Source organism: Ovis aries, chromosome 14 (assembly GCF_016772045.2).
Source record: "Ovis aries strain OAR_USU_Benz2616 breed Rambouillet chromosome 14, ARS-UI_Ramb_v3.0, whole genome shotgun sequence".
NCBI classification, from domain to species: Eukaryota; Metazoa; Chordata; class Mammalia; order Artiodactyla; family Bovidae; genus Ovis; species Ovis aries.
The window spans coordinates 57,312,240-57,328,015 of NC_056067.1; the positions used below are offsets into that span (position 1 = coordinate 57,312,240).

A 15,776-nucleotide genomic window follows, 5' to 3' on the forward strand; every position below is an offset into this window, starting at 1 on the left:
ATCTCCAAGATGAGACAAGGCCTTCAATCCTAGGGAGAAATCATTTATATTTATTCTCCATTAGAAGATTAAGGACACAGGAATGTAACATGTATATCTAAATGGAGGTGTTAGTCATTCATGTCAAACATCCCTATAGGTCACCATGAGGTAAGTGTTCAGGGAGTAATTCCACATATTAAAGTAAGATGTACATTTTTAATAGTTATGTCACTTGCTTTTTAAGTAAAATACAATGACAGTTCACTGAAATCTTGATATATCTTTATAAATCAACAGAAGTCATGAATATTAGTTGACATGTTTCAAATAAAGACATCTCTGATCCCCTAGAAATGTATGGAAATCAGTCACAGAAAAGTCATATACTTAGTGTATGTCTTGTTTCATTAACAATTAACCTCCATTTTGTAACCATAGGAATCACAGTTCTCAGATCATTGTATCAGAGGAATGAATATCATTGTTTATGCTTGTAGCCTGTATTTTATTCAGTTACACAGTGGGTTGGAAAAGGTTTTATTCTGACTATGTGATATAACATGTTAATAAAACTGGACGGTTTCTTGTGATGAAGTTGGTGTGTAATGAAGTGTCAACCTACCGATTTAAGGTTGAAGGGAAAATACCTAACAATAAACTCTTTGTTAGCACAGAGGGATGATATCTGTAACAATTAGTTTCCATACTGCCTTTAAGCTTCAAATAATTGGATATTTCCCATCATTTCTCCATTGTACCCCCCCCCACCCCACCCCCCACCGCCCACTTCTCTGTAACTGTTGGGACATTGTGATGGTTCTAGGAAGGATCATAGAGAGTACTGTTGAGAGTTTACCTGAACTACTGCATGCTGTTGCTGCCTCAGCGTCTGTCTGGGGAGCAGGCAGCCTGCAGGTCCTTGAACTCACACCAGCCAGTCCTGTGAACACCTACACTAGATGGCCACCCACCTTGAGACCAGTAGTCTTGCTGAACCCCAGGGTCTACTGCACAGGCCCTCCTTCAGTGACACCCTCAGAGCTCTAGATTCCTGCTCCTCTTGGATTGAATGGACCGATCCACACTCAGCCTGGCGAGTCCACAGCATTTCAACCAAGGTCTCTTAGAAAGGCCTGAACCCCGAGTACTGGAGCTTTCTCTGCTTGGTCCTAAGCTTGACCTAAGAAATTCCTGCCCTAGAACCTCCTCTCCTGAGAGGTCTTAGGTGTGCTGAGTGTGAGGGCTGAAGCTCAGGGCTCCTGAGTGTGGGTCTTGGGGGAGAAGCATCAAAATAAACAGGGAACTTGCTGAAGAGACATTCATGGCCCCTCTTCAGACCTGCAGATTTATAACTTCTTAGAGTGGGGACCTGACCTCGAGGGGTTCATGTTCACTGAAATGGTTCAGAAAGAACCTTGTAAGTGGTTTCAACCTGGTTTCCTATCAAGATCACCTGACCAGTGTTAAGCGATAACCTCCCCACAGAGTTCTGTCTTGGTCCTGTGGGAGCATCAGTGTGGTGTGTAGGAAGTGCTCCAGGGGACTCTAAGGAGAGGCCCGGGTTTAGGACGTGGCTCCTGGTCCATCTGTGAGAGCTGAGGCCTAGCTTCAGTCTGAGGTGAGGCTGCAGGGATGGTCTAGCTGGATTTGGACCAGGGAAATCAGTCAGCTCACATCATCTGTGTGAGCAGAGGGTTACGAGCTCTCTCTGAGGAGAGAACAATCAAGAAATAAGTTGAAAGGCTGGTCTCCAGGTAGGAAGTAATTGTTCCTGAATCTCTCCTGAGACAGGACAGGAGAGGTGGGTCTTCTCAGCTTTTCAAGGTCCTTCTGTCTGAAGGTGAATTAGTTGCAGGTTAAAGAGATGTGCAGTTGCCTTTGAAGGTATTCTTTCAATATGCAGAGATGTGTTTGCTACATCACATCCTCAGAGAAGACAGAGCAGGAGGAAGAAGAGGAGGAAATGACAGTTCTGTCCTGGGTCTGGGGCTGCGTCTGCTTTTTCCCCTAAAATGCTTGAACCTAGGGACCCTGCAAACCTTTCGTTCTCTGCTTCTAATTTTTCTGCCTGGGGAGATTGTTATCAACTTCTTATTTTTTCCTTTTCTTATCATAGTGAGGACCGGCTCTTTAGATCACTTCTCCCTTGTGTCCCAGAACCTTGTCTCCCTTGTCTGTATCCTGGCTTTCTGTAGAGCATGATGAATTCTCAACCTGAATGAGTGACGTTCAACTGGTGAAAAGATTCCCCTTATGAGAGATCAACATGGGGAGGCATAGGTTCTGAGATTCTCATTGGCATGTAGTTCAGTCTTGGGACCTTAGAGAAGTAGGGGAAATTAGGAATGAATTTACAGATATTTGCAACTTGAGATATTTAGAACAGGATTAAGAAATTGTCCTCATGAGAAGAATTACCTCAGTGCTCCAGAATTCCACAGGAAGTTTGGGAAATAGAAGGAGAAAAATATGAGAGACCTTTCTCTATATTGGTAGGAAGGACTCACTCTTAAGTGTAGTCTTAGGATACAGAACATGGAAGTTATAAAAGAAGTGAATTTTGTATAAAACTGAAACTTTTCAGGATTCGGATCACTGCTAACATTTATCCCACTACACCTCACATTCCCTGGTTCAGGTGCTTCTGTGATATTGTGAACTGTCATGTTCCTGCTTTTTGACTTTCATAAGGATTTTTGAAAGATTTAGTGAGGGATGTGTATAAGCTGCCTAAATTAATGTAGCAAACTGCCCCTTCTTAGTTCCCTTTGCTTTGGAAAATGAACACTCACCTGTGTTTAGTAAGGTTCTTGCATTTTGGGCATGGAGGTTTTCATCACTCAAGCCCAGGCCTGATCATTTCCATTAGTAATATACTCCACACTCATTTTCCAGACAGAATTCTTATCACATCTTTGTATTTTCTACAATATTTACAAGAATGTTATTACTTATGTTTAACCGTTATATCTAAAATAGAATGCAATACAAATGATAGAGATTTTCAAAGGAATAAAAGATTCAGAACCAAGAGCTCTAATTTTTGTCTATGTGTTTTTGCACCCTAGTGTATTTAAAAAAAAAAACAGAATATTGCCACAAATAAATCATAAGATTTAACCACAGAAATCTATTCCTGATTTAATAAACATGTATCATTTTTCTCCTAACTAGTATATGTTTGTGTGCATGAAAATGTTAACAGTATATGACATTTTATCTCTTTTTGATATTTTTGCCAGTTACCTCCACTGGTAAAACATGCATTAGACTGGTCTCTGCAAACAGTTCAATTCAGTCGCTCAGTCAGGTGTTTGTGTTGACTTAATTCTTTTTACATAAAATCGAGCTCAGATCCACTGAAGTAAATCCAAAACTCTACATTTCCTGAATATTTAATCAAATATTCCAAACAATTTTGAACACCAATATTTTTTAATCTAAAATTATTTATGTGGCTCATTCAAGATTACAAAGTAAAAAACTGTTAGAAAGTTATATAGTTCGCAAATGGTCAAAAGGATTGTTTTCTCTGCTTACTAATCAATTAAACCTGTAAAATCTGTAAAGCCCATAAAGTTCAATAATAACTATGAATTCGTACCTGGCTCTTTTCAGTTCAGTTCAGTCGCTCAGTTGTGTCCAACTCTTTGCGACCCCATGGACTGCAGCACATCTGACAATCACCAACTCCCAGAGCTTACTCAACCATGTATCCATTGAGTCCGTGACACCATCCAACCATCTCAGTCTTTGTTGTCCCCTTCTCCTCCTGCCTTCAGTCTTTCCCAGCATCAGGCTCTTTTCCAGTGAGTCAGTTCTTTGCATCAGGTGGCCAAAGTATTGGAGTTTCAGCTTCAGCATCAGTCCTTCCAATGAATATTCAGGACTGATTTCCTTTAGGATGGACTGGTTGGATCAAGACTCTCAAGAGTCTTCTCCAACACCACAGTTCAAAACCATCAATTCTTTGGCGCTCAGTTTTCTTTATAGTCCAGCTCTCACATCCGTACATGACTAGTGGAAAAACCATGGCTTTGACTAGATGAAACTCTGTCGGCAAAGTAATGTCTCTGCTTTTTAATATGCTGTCTAAGTTCATCATAATTTTTCTTCCAAGGAGCAAGCATCTTTTAATTTCATGGCTGCAGTCAGCATCTGCAGTGATTTTGGAGCCCAAAACAATCAAGTTTCTCACTGTTTCCATAGTTTCCCCATCTATTTGCCCTGAAGTGATGGGACTGGATGCCATGGCTGTTTGCCATGGCTCTTTTCAGTTCAGTTCAGTTCAGCTCAGTTGCTCAGTCGTGTCCGACTCTTTGCGACCTCATGAATCGTAGCACGCCAGGCCATGCTGTCCATCACCAACTCCAGGCTATTCACAATGGCCATTGATCAACCAGACATTTAGTTAAAACTATGCTTGTTCAAGGTGAAAAACTGTGGGCCCACCCTAGAACTCTTGAATCATAATGTGCTTTAAAAAAAAAAAAAAAAAAAACTCTGCTTTGACTGATATTTATCCAGTGCAACACAAGGAAAACCCTCAAAACTAAATATGCCTCTGTTGAGCACATTTAATAATTTTTCTCCCAGATGAATGAATGAATCAGTCACTCAGTCATGTCCTACTCTTCGTAACCCCATGCACTATAGCCTGCTAGGTTCCTCCCTCCATAAGATTCCCCAGGCAAGAATACTGGAGTGGGTTGCCTTCCCTTCTCCAGGGGATCTTCCCAACCTAGGGATGGAATCCAGGTCGCCTGCATTGCAGACAGATGCTTTACCACCTGAGCCACCAGGGAAGCCCAAGTGGCTTTGTGGATCATCTGTCATCCTGTTTTCTTCAGGTTAGAAATGCGCTAGAGCATATTACTCTGTAAAAAAGTATATTATTGTATACAATCAGACACTCTTCTCATTGAAAAACTAGTTCTCTGTACTTGCTGTTTTCAACTTGTCACATTAGGAAATCTTCCCACAGTCACATGGCATCTGTCCTTTGTATTTCAGGGACGGCTGACATTCCGGGATGTGGCCATAGAGTTCACTCAAGAGTGAGAGAGTCAATTCCTAGGCAGGTTGATAAGAAGTCCGGAGGTCCCCAAGGAGAGAGGGGTCTGAAATTCTCAAGGAGAAGGAAAGGACAAACTTTTTTATCTACAGTCCTTAGTCTTAGTCAATTACACAACTCAGTTTAAACTCTGTACTAGGGATTATACAACAACAATATATCCTGCCTGAGGACAGTTTCTCCTTCCTGAAAACCTTCTGGCTAATCCTGTTATCTTAAAATGTAAATCATGGGAGTGGGTCTAGGAAGATCTTTACAACCACCAGACAATCTTGTTTCATTGGGATAACTAATTAAAAGGTATATAATTCCCTTGCTAACACTAGTGAGTGGGCACTCTTTCTGCCCCCTTCTGATGTCTATGTCAGAAGCTTTCTCTATCTCTTTTATACTTTAATAAAACTCTATTACACAAAAGCTCTGACTGATCAAGCCTCGTCTCTGGCCATGAATCAAATTCTCCTTCAGAGGCCAAGAATCCCAGCGTCTTCTGTGGCTCAGCAACAACCTTTCAAGAGGAGTGGGAGCACCTGGACCTCGGTCAGCGGGAATTGTACAGGGATGTGATGTTAGAGAACTATGGGAACCTGGCCTTCTCGGGTGAGGACAGCTGCCTTCCAAAATCCCTTATCTACCCTCGGGATTTTGATTCCTTCATTCGTAGAATGTGTCCTGGAATCGTCTGTGTCCTACAATAGAGGTTACGATCTCTGCTTTTGAGGACAAAATGGGAGTTGGTGAATATAGACAGAAGGCTTCCTGATGATTCACATGATTCTAACCTTCCTCTTTCTTGAGCTCTCTGCCTCCTTCGCTCTAGACTAGAGGTCACTCTCTCAGCTTACTCTTATAAAATCATGCTGCCTTCCTCATAAAGACAGAGGTCCACCCTTATGTTTGACTGAGTGTTATTCTGATGGAGATCTCAGGATCTAGGTTTCAACTATTGCCTACTACATTAAATGTGCTTTCTATAAAGCCTTTTGGGAAGTCACATCCTGGACTCTTTTCACATTCTACAATGCCTTCCTCTCTCCCAAGACTACAATGTTTTTCAGTCGCTCAGTCATGTCCGACTCTTTGTGACCCCATGGACTGCAGCATGTCAGGCTTCCCTGTCTGTCACCAACTCCCAGAGCTTGCTCAAACTCATGTCCATTGAGTTGATGATGCCAACAAAGCATCTCATCCTCTGTCACCCCCTTCTCCTTTCCTCAGTCTTTCCCAGCATCAGGGTCTTTTCCAATGAGTTGGCTCTTCCCATCAAGTGGCCAAAGTATTGGAGTTTCAGCTTTGGCATTAGTCCTCCCAGTGAATATTCAGGACTGATTTCCTTCAGGGTGGACTGGATTGATCTCCTTGCTGTCCAAGGGACTCTCAAGAGTTTTCTCCAGCACCACAGTTCAAAAGCATCAATTCTTTGCACTCAGCCTTCTTTATGGTCCTACTCTTACATCGATACATAACTATCGGAAAACCATAGCTTTCACTACATGGAACTTTGTTGGCAAAGTAATGTCTCTGCTTTTTAACAAGCTGTCTACATTTGTCATTGCTTTTCTTCCAAGGAGCAAGCATCTTTTAATTTCATGGCTGCAGTAACCCTCTGCATTGATTTTTGGAGTCCGAGGAAATAAAGTCTCTCCCTGTAACCATCGGTTCCCCTTTATTTGCCATGAAGACATGGGACTGGATGTCATGATCTTAGCCTTTTGAAATTTTAGTATTAAGACAGCTTTTTCACTCTCCTCTTTCACTTTCACCAAGAGGCTCTTTAATTCCTATTTGCTTTCTTCCATCAAGGTGGTGTCATCTGCATATCTGAGATTATTGGTATTTCTCCTGGCAATCTTGATTCCAGGTGGAGCTTCATCCAATCTGGCATTTTGCATGATGTTATCTGCATATAAGTTAAATAAGCAGGGGACAATATACAGCTTGATGTACTCCTTTCCCAATTTGGAACCAGTTCATTGTTCCATGTCCAGTTCTAACTTTTGCTTCCTAACCGGCATACAGATTTCTCAGGAGGCAGGTCAGGTGGTCTGGTAGTCCCATCTCTTGAAGAATTTCCCACAGTTTGTTGTGATCCACAGAAAGCCTTTCGCATAGTCAATGAAGCAGAAGTAGATCTTTTCTGGAATTCTCTTACTTTTTCTGTGATCCAGCGGATGTTGGCAATTTGATCTCTCGTTCGTCTGCCTTTTCTAAATACAGCTTGTACATCTGGACGTTCTCAATTCACATACTGTTGAAGCCTAGCTTGAAGGATTTTGAGCATTACCTTGCTGGCATGTAAAATGAGTGCAATTGTGCAGAAGTTTGAATATTCTTTGGCATTGATTTTCTTTCGGATTGGAATGAAAACTGACCTTTTCCAACCTGTAGCCACTGCTGAGTTTTCCAAATTTGCTGGCATATTGAATGAAGCACTTTCACAGCATCATCCTTTGTAATTTAAAATAGCTCAGCTGGCATTCCATCCTCTCTACTAGCTCTGTTTATCGTGATGCTTCCTAAGACCCACTTGACTTCTCACTCCAGGATTTCTGGCTCTAGGTGAGTGGTCACACCATCGGGATTATCTGGTGTGATAAGATCTTTTTAGTATAGTTCATCTGTATTTTCACCACCTTCCTTAATAGTCGTGTCTAGCTCTTTGTGACCCCATGGACTATACAGTCTGTCGAATTCTCGAGGCCAGAATACTGGAGTGGGTAGCCTTGCCCTTCTCCAGGGGATCTTCCCAACCCAGGATTTGAACCTAGGTCTCCTGATTGCAGGCAGATTCTTTACCAGCTGAGCCACAGGGGAAACTCAGTATAGTTCGTCTGTGTATTTTCACCCCCTCTCTTTATTATCTTCTGCTATTGTTAGGTCCATACTGTTTCTGTCTTTTATTGTGCCCGTCTTTGCATGAAATATTCCCATGGTATCTCTCTCTTTCTCTTTTTTTCTTTTTTGGTTAATTTTTATTTTCTCTTGGAGTAGAGTTTATTTCTGGTGTGTTTGTTTTAGGTTTACAAGAACATGATTCAGTCATACACAGATGTATATCTATTCTTCGTATCCAGTCGACTTCCCTGTGCTCCACTGGCATTATCGATATGGTAATAAATAGTGTGATTTTGTTCATTGCAACCTCTCAATGTCTCCCTGCCACTACTTTTTTTTTTTTAAGTCATAAGTTGGGTTTCTAAGTCTGTGAGTCTGTTTCTGTTTATAGTTAGTTAATCTGTATAAATTTATAGATTCCCCCTCTAAGTGATACTTCTTCTTTCATCTCTGACTTCACTGAATATGATACTTCTCAGTCCACCCATGCTCCTGAAAATGTCATTCATTCATTCATTTTTTTGGATGGCTGGGTGTATGCCAGTTTTGAGATGGACATGTGACTCTTCATTTCTCTATAGTTGGAAGATATTGTCAATAGCATTGCCCTGAAAATTGAGGTGCAACTATCATTTTAAATCATGATTTTCTCCGGGTCTAAGGCAAGGAGTGGGCTGGCCAGATCATGTGGTATGTCTATATCTAGTGTTTTAAGGAATTTCCCTACTCTTTTCCTTGTGGCTGCACCCACTCAATTACTCCAGCCCACAGTATAAGAGGATTCTCTGTGACCCTCGCCCTCAGCAGCAATTAACCTTTGTAGGATGCAGATGATTCCTTTGTGGACCTTTTGGAAGATGGATATTCTGTGAGGTGTGAGGTGATACCTCATTGCAGTTTTGATTAGATTTCTCTAAAAGTGATCCTGAGCATCTTTTTATGTGTTTTATGGCCATCTGGATGCCTTCCTTGGAGACACATCCATTTAGATGTTTGTGGTTTTTCTGTTGGATTGATAGGGTATTTTTGCAGCTTTATCATGAGCTGCGTGAGCAGTTTGCATGTTGGGAGATGAATTCATTATTTTAAACATCTGTTGCAAACATTTGTTTTCCCATTCTGAGGGTTGTCTTTTTTTTCCTTTAGGTTGCCCTTGCAGTGCAAAAGCTTATAACGTGATGAGGTGCCTTTTTAAAGTTTTGTTTTAGTTTTAATTATTCGAACTTGTGAGTCATGTCAAAGTGTGATTGCCTATATTTTCCTCAAGAGGATTAGAGTAATCTTCCATCCATTTAACTATTCAAGCTATTTGGATTTTTTCTCCTGTAAGCAGTTAGGGAGAGATGTAAATTCTTTCCCTTTCCCCTTGCTTAAGAAAGCGCCTCCCTGTCCATCCTGACTGTTAACAGCTTACATTGCCAGCATCAGTGTACAAGACTTCCCATGTCTCCACGTCCTCTCTGCCATTTTGTAAGTATACTTCAGGACATAGGCCACTCTGGGCTGGGTGAGATGAGATATTCTTGTAGTTTTGCTTTTAATTTCTTTAATAATTAGCAATGTGAGCATATTTCATGGGCTTTATAGCCACCAAATATCTTCTGGGGAGAAATATCCATTTAGATCTTTGCCCTCCATCACTTTTTTAATTGAACAGCATGGGTTGTTTGCATATTTGGGGGATGAATTCCTCATTTTCACCTTGGTTGTAACATTTTTTTTATCCTGAGGGTTATTTTGTTTTTCCTTTAGGGTTCCCCTCCTTTTGATCTCTGGTTCCTCTGCCTCTTCTAAATCCACCTTGAACATCTGGAAGTTCTCAATTCATATACTGTTAAAGCCTCGCTTGAAGAATTTTGAGCATTACTTTACTGGTGTGTGAGATGAGTGCAATTGTGCAGTAGTCTGAGCATCCTTTGACATTGCCTTTCTTTCAGATTGGAATGAAAACTGGCCTTTTTCAGTCCTGTGGCCACTGCTGAGTTTTCCAAATTTCCCTGCATATTGAGTATAGGACTTTAACAGTATTATCTTTTAGGATTTGCAGTAGCTCAGCTGGAATTCCATCACCTCCACTAGCTTGTTCATAGGGATGCTTTCTAAGGCCCACTTGACTTCGCATTCCAGGACGTCTGGCTCTAGGTGAGTGATCACACCATGGTGGTTATCTTGGTCATTAAAGTTCTTTTGGATAGTTCTTCTGTGTTTTCTTGCCACCTCTTCTTAATATCTTCTGCTTCTGTTTGGTTCTTACCAGTTCTGTCCTTTATTTTGCCCATTTCTGCATGAAATATTCTCCAGGTATCTCTAATTTTCCTGAAGCAATTTCTAGTCTTTCCCATTCTATCGTTTTCCTCTATTTCTTTGCACTGATCATGAAGTCTTTCTTATCTCTCCTTGTTATTCTTTGGAACTCTGCATCCAAATAGGTATATCTTTCCTTTTCTCCTGTTACATTTTTGATTTGCAGTTTTGATTTACATTTCTATAACATTTCACAAAGTTGAAAGCTTTTCATGTGACATGTTTAAGAACAGTGTGAGTAAAACTGAGCTTTGGAGATCGGCATCGTGATCTTTTGCCCTGATTTGATTCTTTTCCCCTGACGAACCTAGGACATTTCTTCAGGCAGGTGTTTCTTCCCTAGAGCCCCTGAGTTCAGTTCAGTTCGGTCGCTCAGTCGTGTCCGACTCTTTGCGACCACATGAATCACAGCACACCAGGCCTCCCTGTCCATCACCATCTCCTAGAGATCACTCAGACTCATGTCCATCCAGTCCATGATGCCATCCAGCCTTCTCATCCTCGGTCGTCCCTTTCTCCTACTGCCCCTAATCCCTCCCAGCATCAGAGTCTTTTCCAATGAGTTAACTCTTTGCATGAGGTGGCCAAAGTACTGGAGTTTCAGCTTTAGCATCATTTCCTCCAAAGAAATCCCAGGGTTCATCTCCTTCAGAATGGACTGGTTGGATCTCCTTGTAGTCCAAGGGACTCTCAAGAGTCTTCTCCAACACCACAGTTCAAAAGCATCAATTTTTTGGCACTCAGCCTTCTTCACAGTCCAACCCTCACATCCATACATGAACACTGGAAAACCATAGCCTTGACTAGACGGACCTTTGTCAGCAAAGTAATGTCTCTGCTTTTGAATATGCTATCTAGGTTGGTCATAACTTTTCTTCCAAGGAGTAAGCGTCTTTCAATTTCATGGCTGCAGTCACCATCTGTGGTGATTTTTGAGCCCAAAAAATAAAGTCTGACACTGTTTCCACTGTTTCCCATCTATTTCCCATGAAGTGATTGGACTGGATGCCATGATCTTCGTTTTCTGAATGTTGAGCCTTAAGCCAACTTTTTCACTCTCCTCTTTCACTTTCATCAAGAGGCTGTTTAGCTCCTCTTCAGTTTCTGCCATAAGGGTGGTGTCATCTGCATATCTGAGGTTATTGATATTTCTCCCGGAAATCTTGATTCCAGCTTGTGTTTATTCCAGTCCAGCGTTTCTCATGATGTACTCTGCATAGAAGTTAAACAAGCAGGGTGACAATATACAGCCTTGACGTACACCTTTTCCTATTTGGAACCAGTCTGTTGTTCCAGGTCCAGTTACAACTGTTGCTTCATGGCTTGCATACAGATTTCTCAAGAGGCAGGTTAGGTGGTCTGGTATTCCCATCTCTTTTAGAAATTTCCACAGTTTATTGTGATCCACAGAGTCAAAGGCTTTGGCATAGTCAATAAAGCAGAAATAGATGTTTTCTGGAACTCTCTAGCTCTTTCCGTGATCCAGCAGATGTTGGCAATTTGACCTCTGGTTCCTCTGTCTTTTCTAAAACCAGCTTGAACGTCAGGGAGTTCACAGTTCACGTATTGCTGAAGCCTGGCTTGGAGAATTTTGAGCATTACTTTACTAGCATGTGAGATGAGTGCAATTGTGCGGTAGTTTGAGCATTCTTTGGTGTAGCCTTTCTTTGGGATTGGAATGAAAACTGACCTTTTCCAGTCCTGTGGTCACTGCTGAGTTTTCCAAATTTGCTGGCATATTGAGTGCAGCACGTTCACAGCATCATCTTTCAGGATTTGAAACAGCTCAACTGGAATTCCATCACCTCCACTAACTTTGTTCGTAGTGATCCTATCTAAGGCCCACTTGACTTCACATTCCAAGATGTCTGGCTCTAGATTAGTGATCACATCATCATGATTATCTGGGTTGTGAAGATCTTTTTTGTACAGTTCTTCCGTGTATTCTTGCCACCTCTTGTTAATATCATCTTCTTCTGTTAGGTCCATGCCATTTCTGTGCTTTATCAAGCCCATCTTTGCATGAAATGTTCCCTTGGTATCTCTCATTTTCTTGAAAAGATCTCTAGTCTTTCCCATTCTGTTGTTTCCCTCTATTTCTTTACATTGATCGCTGAAGAAGGCTTTCTTATCTCTTCTTGCTATTCTTTGGAACTCTGCATTCAGATACTTATATCTTTCCTTTTCTTCTTTGCTTTTCACCTCTCTTCTTTTCACAGCTCTTTGTAAGACCTCCCCAGACAGCCACTTTGCTTTTTTGCATTTCTTTTCCATGGGGATGGTCTTGATCCTTGTCTCCTGTACAATGTCACGAACCTCATTCCATAGTTCCTCAGGCACTCTATCTCTCAGATCTAGGCCCTTAAATCTATTTCTCACTTCCACTGTAGAATCATTAGGGATTCGATTTAGGTCATACCTGAATGGTCTAGCAGTTTTCCCTACTTTCTTCAATTTAAGTCTGAATTTGGTAATAAGGTGTTCATGATCTGAGCCACAGTCAGATCCTGGCCTTGTTTTTGCTGACTGTATAGAGCTTCTCCATCTTTGGTTGCATAGAATATAATCAATCTGATTTTGGTGTTGACCATCTGGTGATATCCATGTGTAGGGTCTTCTCTTGTGTTGTTGGAAGAGCAAATCCACCTCCTTGTCTCTCAATAAATTTTTGCATTGAGACATCAGAGCCTGAGTTTCATTAGTTTTGGCTGATCTTTAGTACAGTGAGAAAGCTGAAGGACAGGAGGAAAAAGCAGTGGGAACAACGTGCCAAGGAATCCCCTTCATAGCCCGCCAGAAAATTTGCTAAATATCTGACTGGTGCTCACAATTTCATTGGTCTGATCCTTGGCACAGAGAAGAGAGAAGGACAGAAGAACCCCCACTGGCTTGTGTAACAGCTACTAAGGCTCAGCAGATAGCGCCTTTGGGACATGTTGAGGAGTAGCCTCTCCAGAGTCCCTCAATTGTGCCCCCTGCTGCCCGCCTGTTCGTGGGAGGTTCGAGGAAACAAGAAATGAGAGATTGTAAAGGAATTAAGATTTCATTAGGCATGTCCCTCCAGCCAGAGGAGCGAGGACCTCTTACCTTAACTGGGAGGTCTTCTGGGATCTGAGAATGGGCTGCGTGGGCTTTCCGCTGTCCCAGTTTCCAGCACGATGGGCCTTCCCCTGACCTGGATTTTCTTTGCATTCTGCCTCTACCAGGGGAGCTTCGCTGAGTTGGGTTCCGGCTGTGCTTGGCCTCTTCTACGCGGAGATTGTTTCAGCCAGGTTATCTCCGAGTCACGGCACCATAGATGTCACGCGAGTGTATGTTCCTTGGTTGTTTGTCTCGTCACAACAAAGATTTGGAGCAAAGGACAATAGAGCCCTCAGGTCGTCACAGCTCTTGGGTCTTGGACAAACCGTGTTATAGCTCTTAGGCAAGTCAGTGTTACAGCGCTATTTTATTTAGAAGATAGCAGGAGAATCCATCCTCAAAGCGTGGGGGCATGACAACCCAAAGATTTGAAGGGAAGACAGTGGAGGAGGGCGGGGGAGAGGGGGAGAGAGAGAGAGAGAGGGAGAGAGAGAGAAAGAGCGCAGGCACGAGGGAGAGGAAGAGAGAGAGAGAGACAGCTCGCGCTTTGGCTCCTCCTTTTATGTTTTTGCCTCCACCTGGGCCTGCCCTGTGCAAATTGGGCTTAACCAGGAGTGCTGTTTGTTCTACGTGAAGACTTCACTCTGGTCCCGGGACCTTCCTTTTCCATTTCTTGTCTTTTAGCCACCGCCATTTTGGACTCCTTTCCCCTATTCTACCTACCTAACAATTTAATCACATCTAAATAAATATCAAAGAATGTATAGGCGCGGCTGGTCGGCGGCAGCTCTGCGGGTGCTGGGGCGGCGAGCCGAGGACCAAGCCACCACGGCCTGAGCGCCGGCACCGCCCGCACCGCCCTTCCGCCCGCCCTCCTGACTCGCAGCCCCGCGGCCTCCGCTGCAGACCCGCCCCGCCCCGCCCCGCGCCGCCCCGCCCCGCCCCGCCCCGCCCCGCGCCGCCCCGCGCCGCCCCGCCCCGCGCGCCTCTGCCGCCTCTTCCTGAGCCCCCGCTCGCCCAGCGGCCGCCGCCGCCCCCGCGCCAGGTTCCGGCCGCGGCCCGCCTCTGCCGCCCAGGGCCCTTCCGTCCAGGCCCCGGGACCCCGGCTCCCCGCCAGCCCCGGCCCCGGCCCCGGCCCCGAGTCGGAGAAGAGCGTGGAGGCAGCGGCCGAGTTAAGCGCCAAGGACCTGAAGGAGAAGAAAGAGAAGGTGGAGGAGAAGGCAGGCCGGGAAGAGCGGAAGAAAGAAGTGGAGGAGGAGGAGGAGGACGGCGCAGAGGAGGAGGAGAAGAAACTGCCGAGGACGGCGAGGAGGAGGGTGAAGGGGGCGAGGAAGATGAGGAAGAAGAAGAGGAGGACGAAGGGCCCGCGCTGAAGAGCGCTGCTGAAGAGGAGGATGAAGCGGGTCCCACGCGGCAGAAGGCAGAAAACGGGGCCTCGGCATGAGCCCCCCGCCAGTGGGCTGGGGGTGGAGGGAGGCCGCTGGGGGCCCGGAGGTGGGGGTGGGGAGCGCCGCGGGCAACCCCTCTTCACCTGGCTCCCTGCTCTGGGCCCCGCGCCAGAGTTGCCGCCCTCTCTCCCCCCCAGCCTTCTCATGCCGCACCTGCATCCTCACTGCCATCTTCCACCTCCTTACCTGCTCCATCTGAGCTCCCCAGCTGGTCCCCAGTCACCCCCTCGCTCTCCCTCCTCTCTTCCCGCCCTTCCCACAGCCAGCCTCTCCCTCCTTCAGTAGCCTCTCCTTCCTAACCTCTGCATCCCAGCCTCACGTGATCCTGCCCAGCCCATCCCTACCCTGCCTGATCCCTGGGTCTCCTCCCTCAGATCCCTTTCTCAGACAGCGCCAGGACAGGTTGGGGCCAGGGTTGGGGCTGAGCCCCACAGCTGCCCCCCTCCCCTCCTCCTTTTTTTTTGTATAATTTAATAAAGAAACGGTCGCTCTTCTGTTTTGTTTTTTTTTTCTTTTCTTTTAAAAGAATGTATCGGAAAGCATTTCATCACTTTCTCTTTTCTGAAGTTCTTCGAGGAGAATTAGTGTAGATAGTAATCCATAGTTAAGACAGATAGAAAAGTGCTATGTTACTCTGCATCACCAGACAAAAGGTTGGTGTTTCAGTTCAGTTCAGTTGCTCAGTCTTGTCCAACTCTTTCCAACCCCATGAACTACAGCACGCCAGGCCTCCCTGTCTATCACCAACTTCCAGAGTCCACCCAAACCCATGTCCATTGAGCTGGTGATGCCTTCAACCATCTCATCCACTGTCGTCCCCTTCTCCTCCTGCCTCCAATCCCTCCCAGCATCAGGGTCTTTTCCAATGAGCCAACTCTTCACATGAGATGGTCAAAGTATTAGAGTTTCAGCCTCAGCATCAGTCCTTCCAATACCTGGCTGCAGTCAATTTCTGCATAGATTTTGGAGCCCAAGAAAGTGAAATATAACCCTTTTCATATTTTCCTCATATATTTGCCCTTTTAAATGCTCTGGTTCTGTCTCTAGACAGA

The 15,776-nt window shown here is 44.2% G+C and overlaps 1 protein-coding gene across 1 annotated transcript; it reads left to right on the forward strand.

Moving 5' to 3' along the window:
* Nucleotides 1-145: 145 nt before the first annotated feature.
* LOC114117923 (parathymosin-like) lies at nucleotides 146-15,218 on the forward strand. The gene is given in 3 exon segments (XM_042231403.2): nucleotides 146-150; nucleotides 14,298-14,557; nucleotides 14,560-15,218. Coding segments are annotated over 3 exon segments (426 nt in total). The 3' UTR covers nucleotides 14,721-15,218.
* Nucleotides 15,219-15,776: the final 558 nt, after the last annotated feature.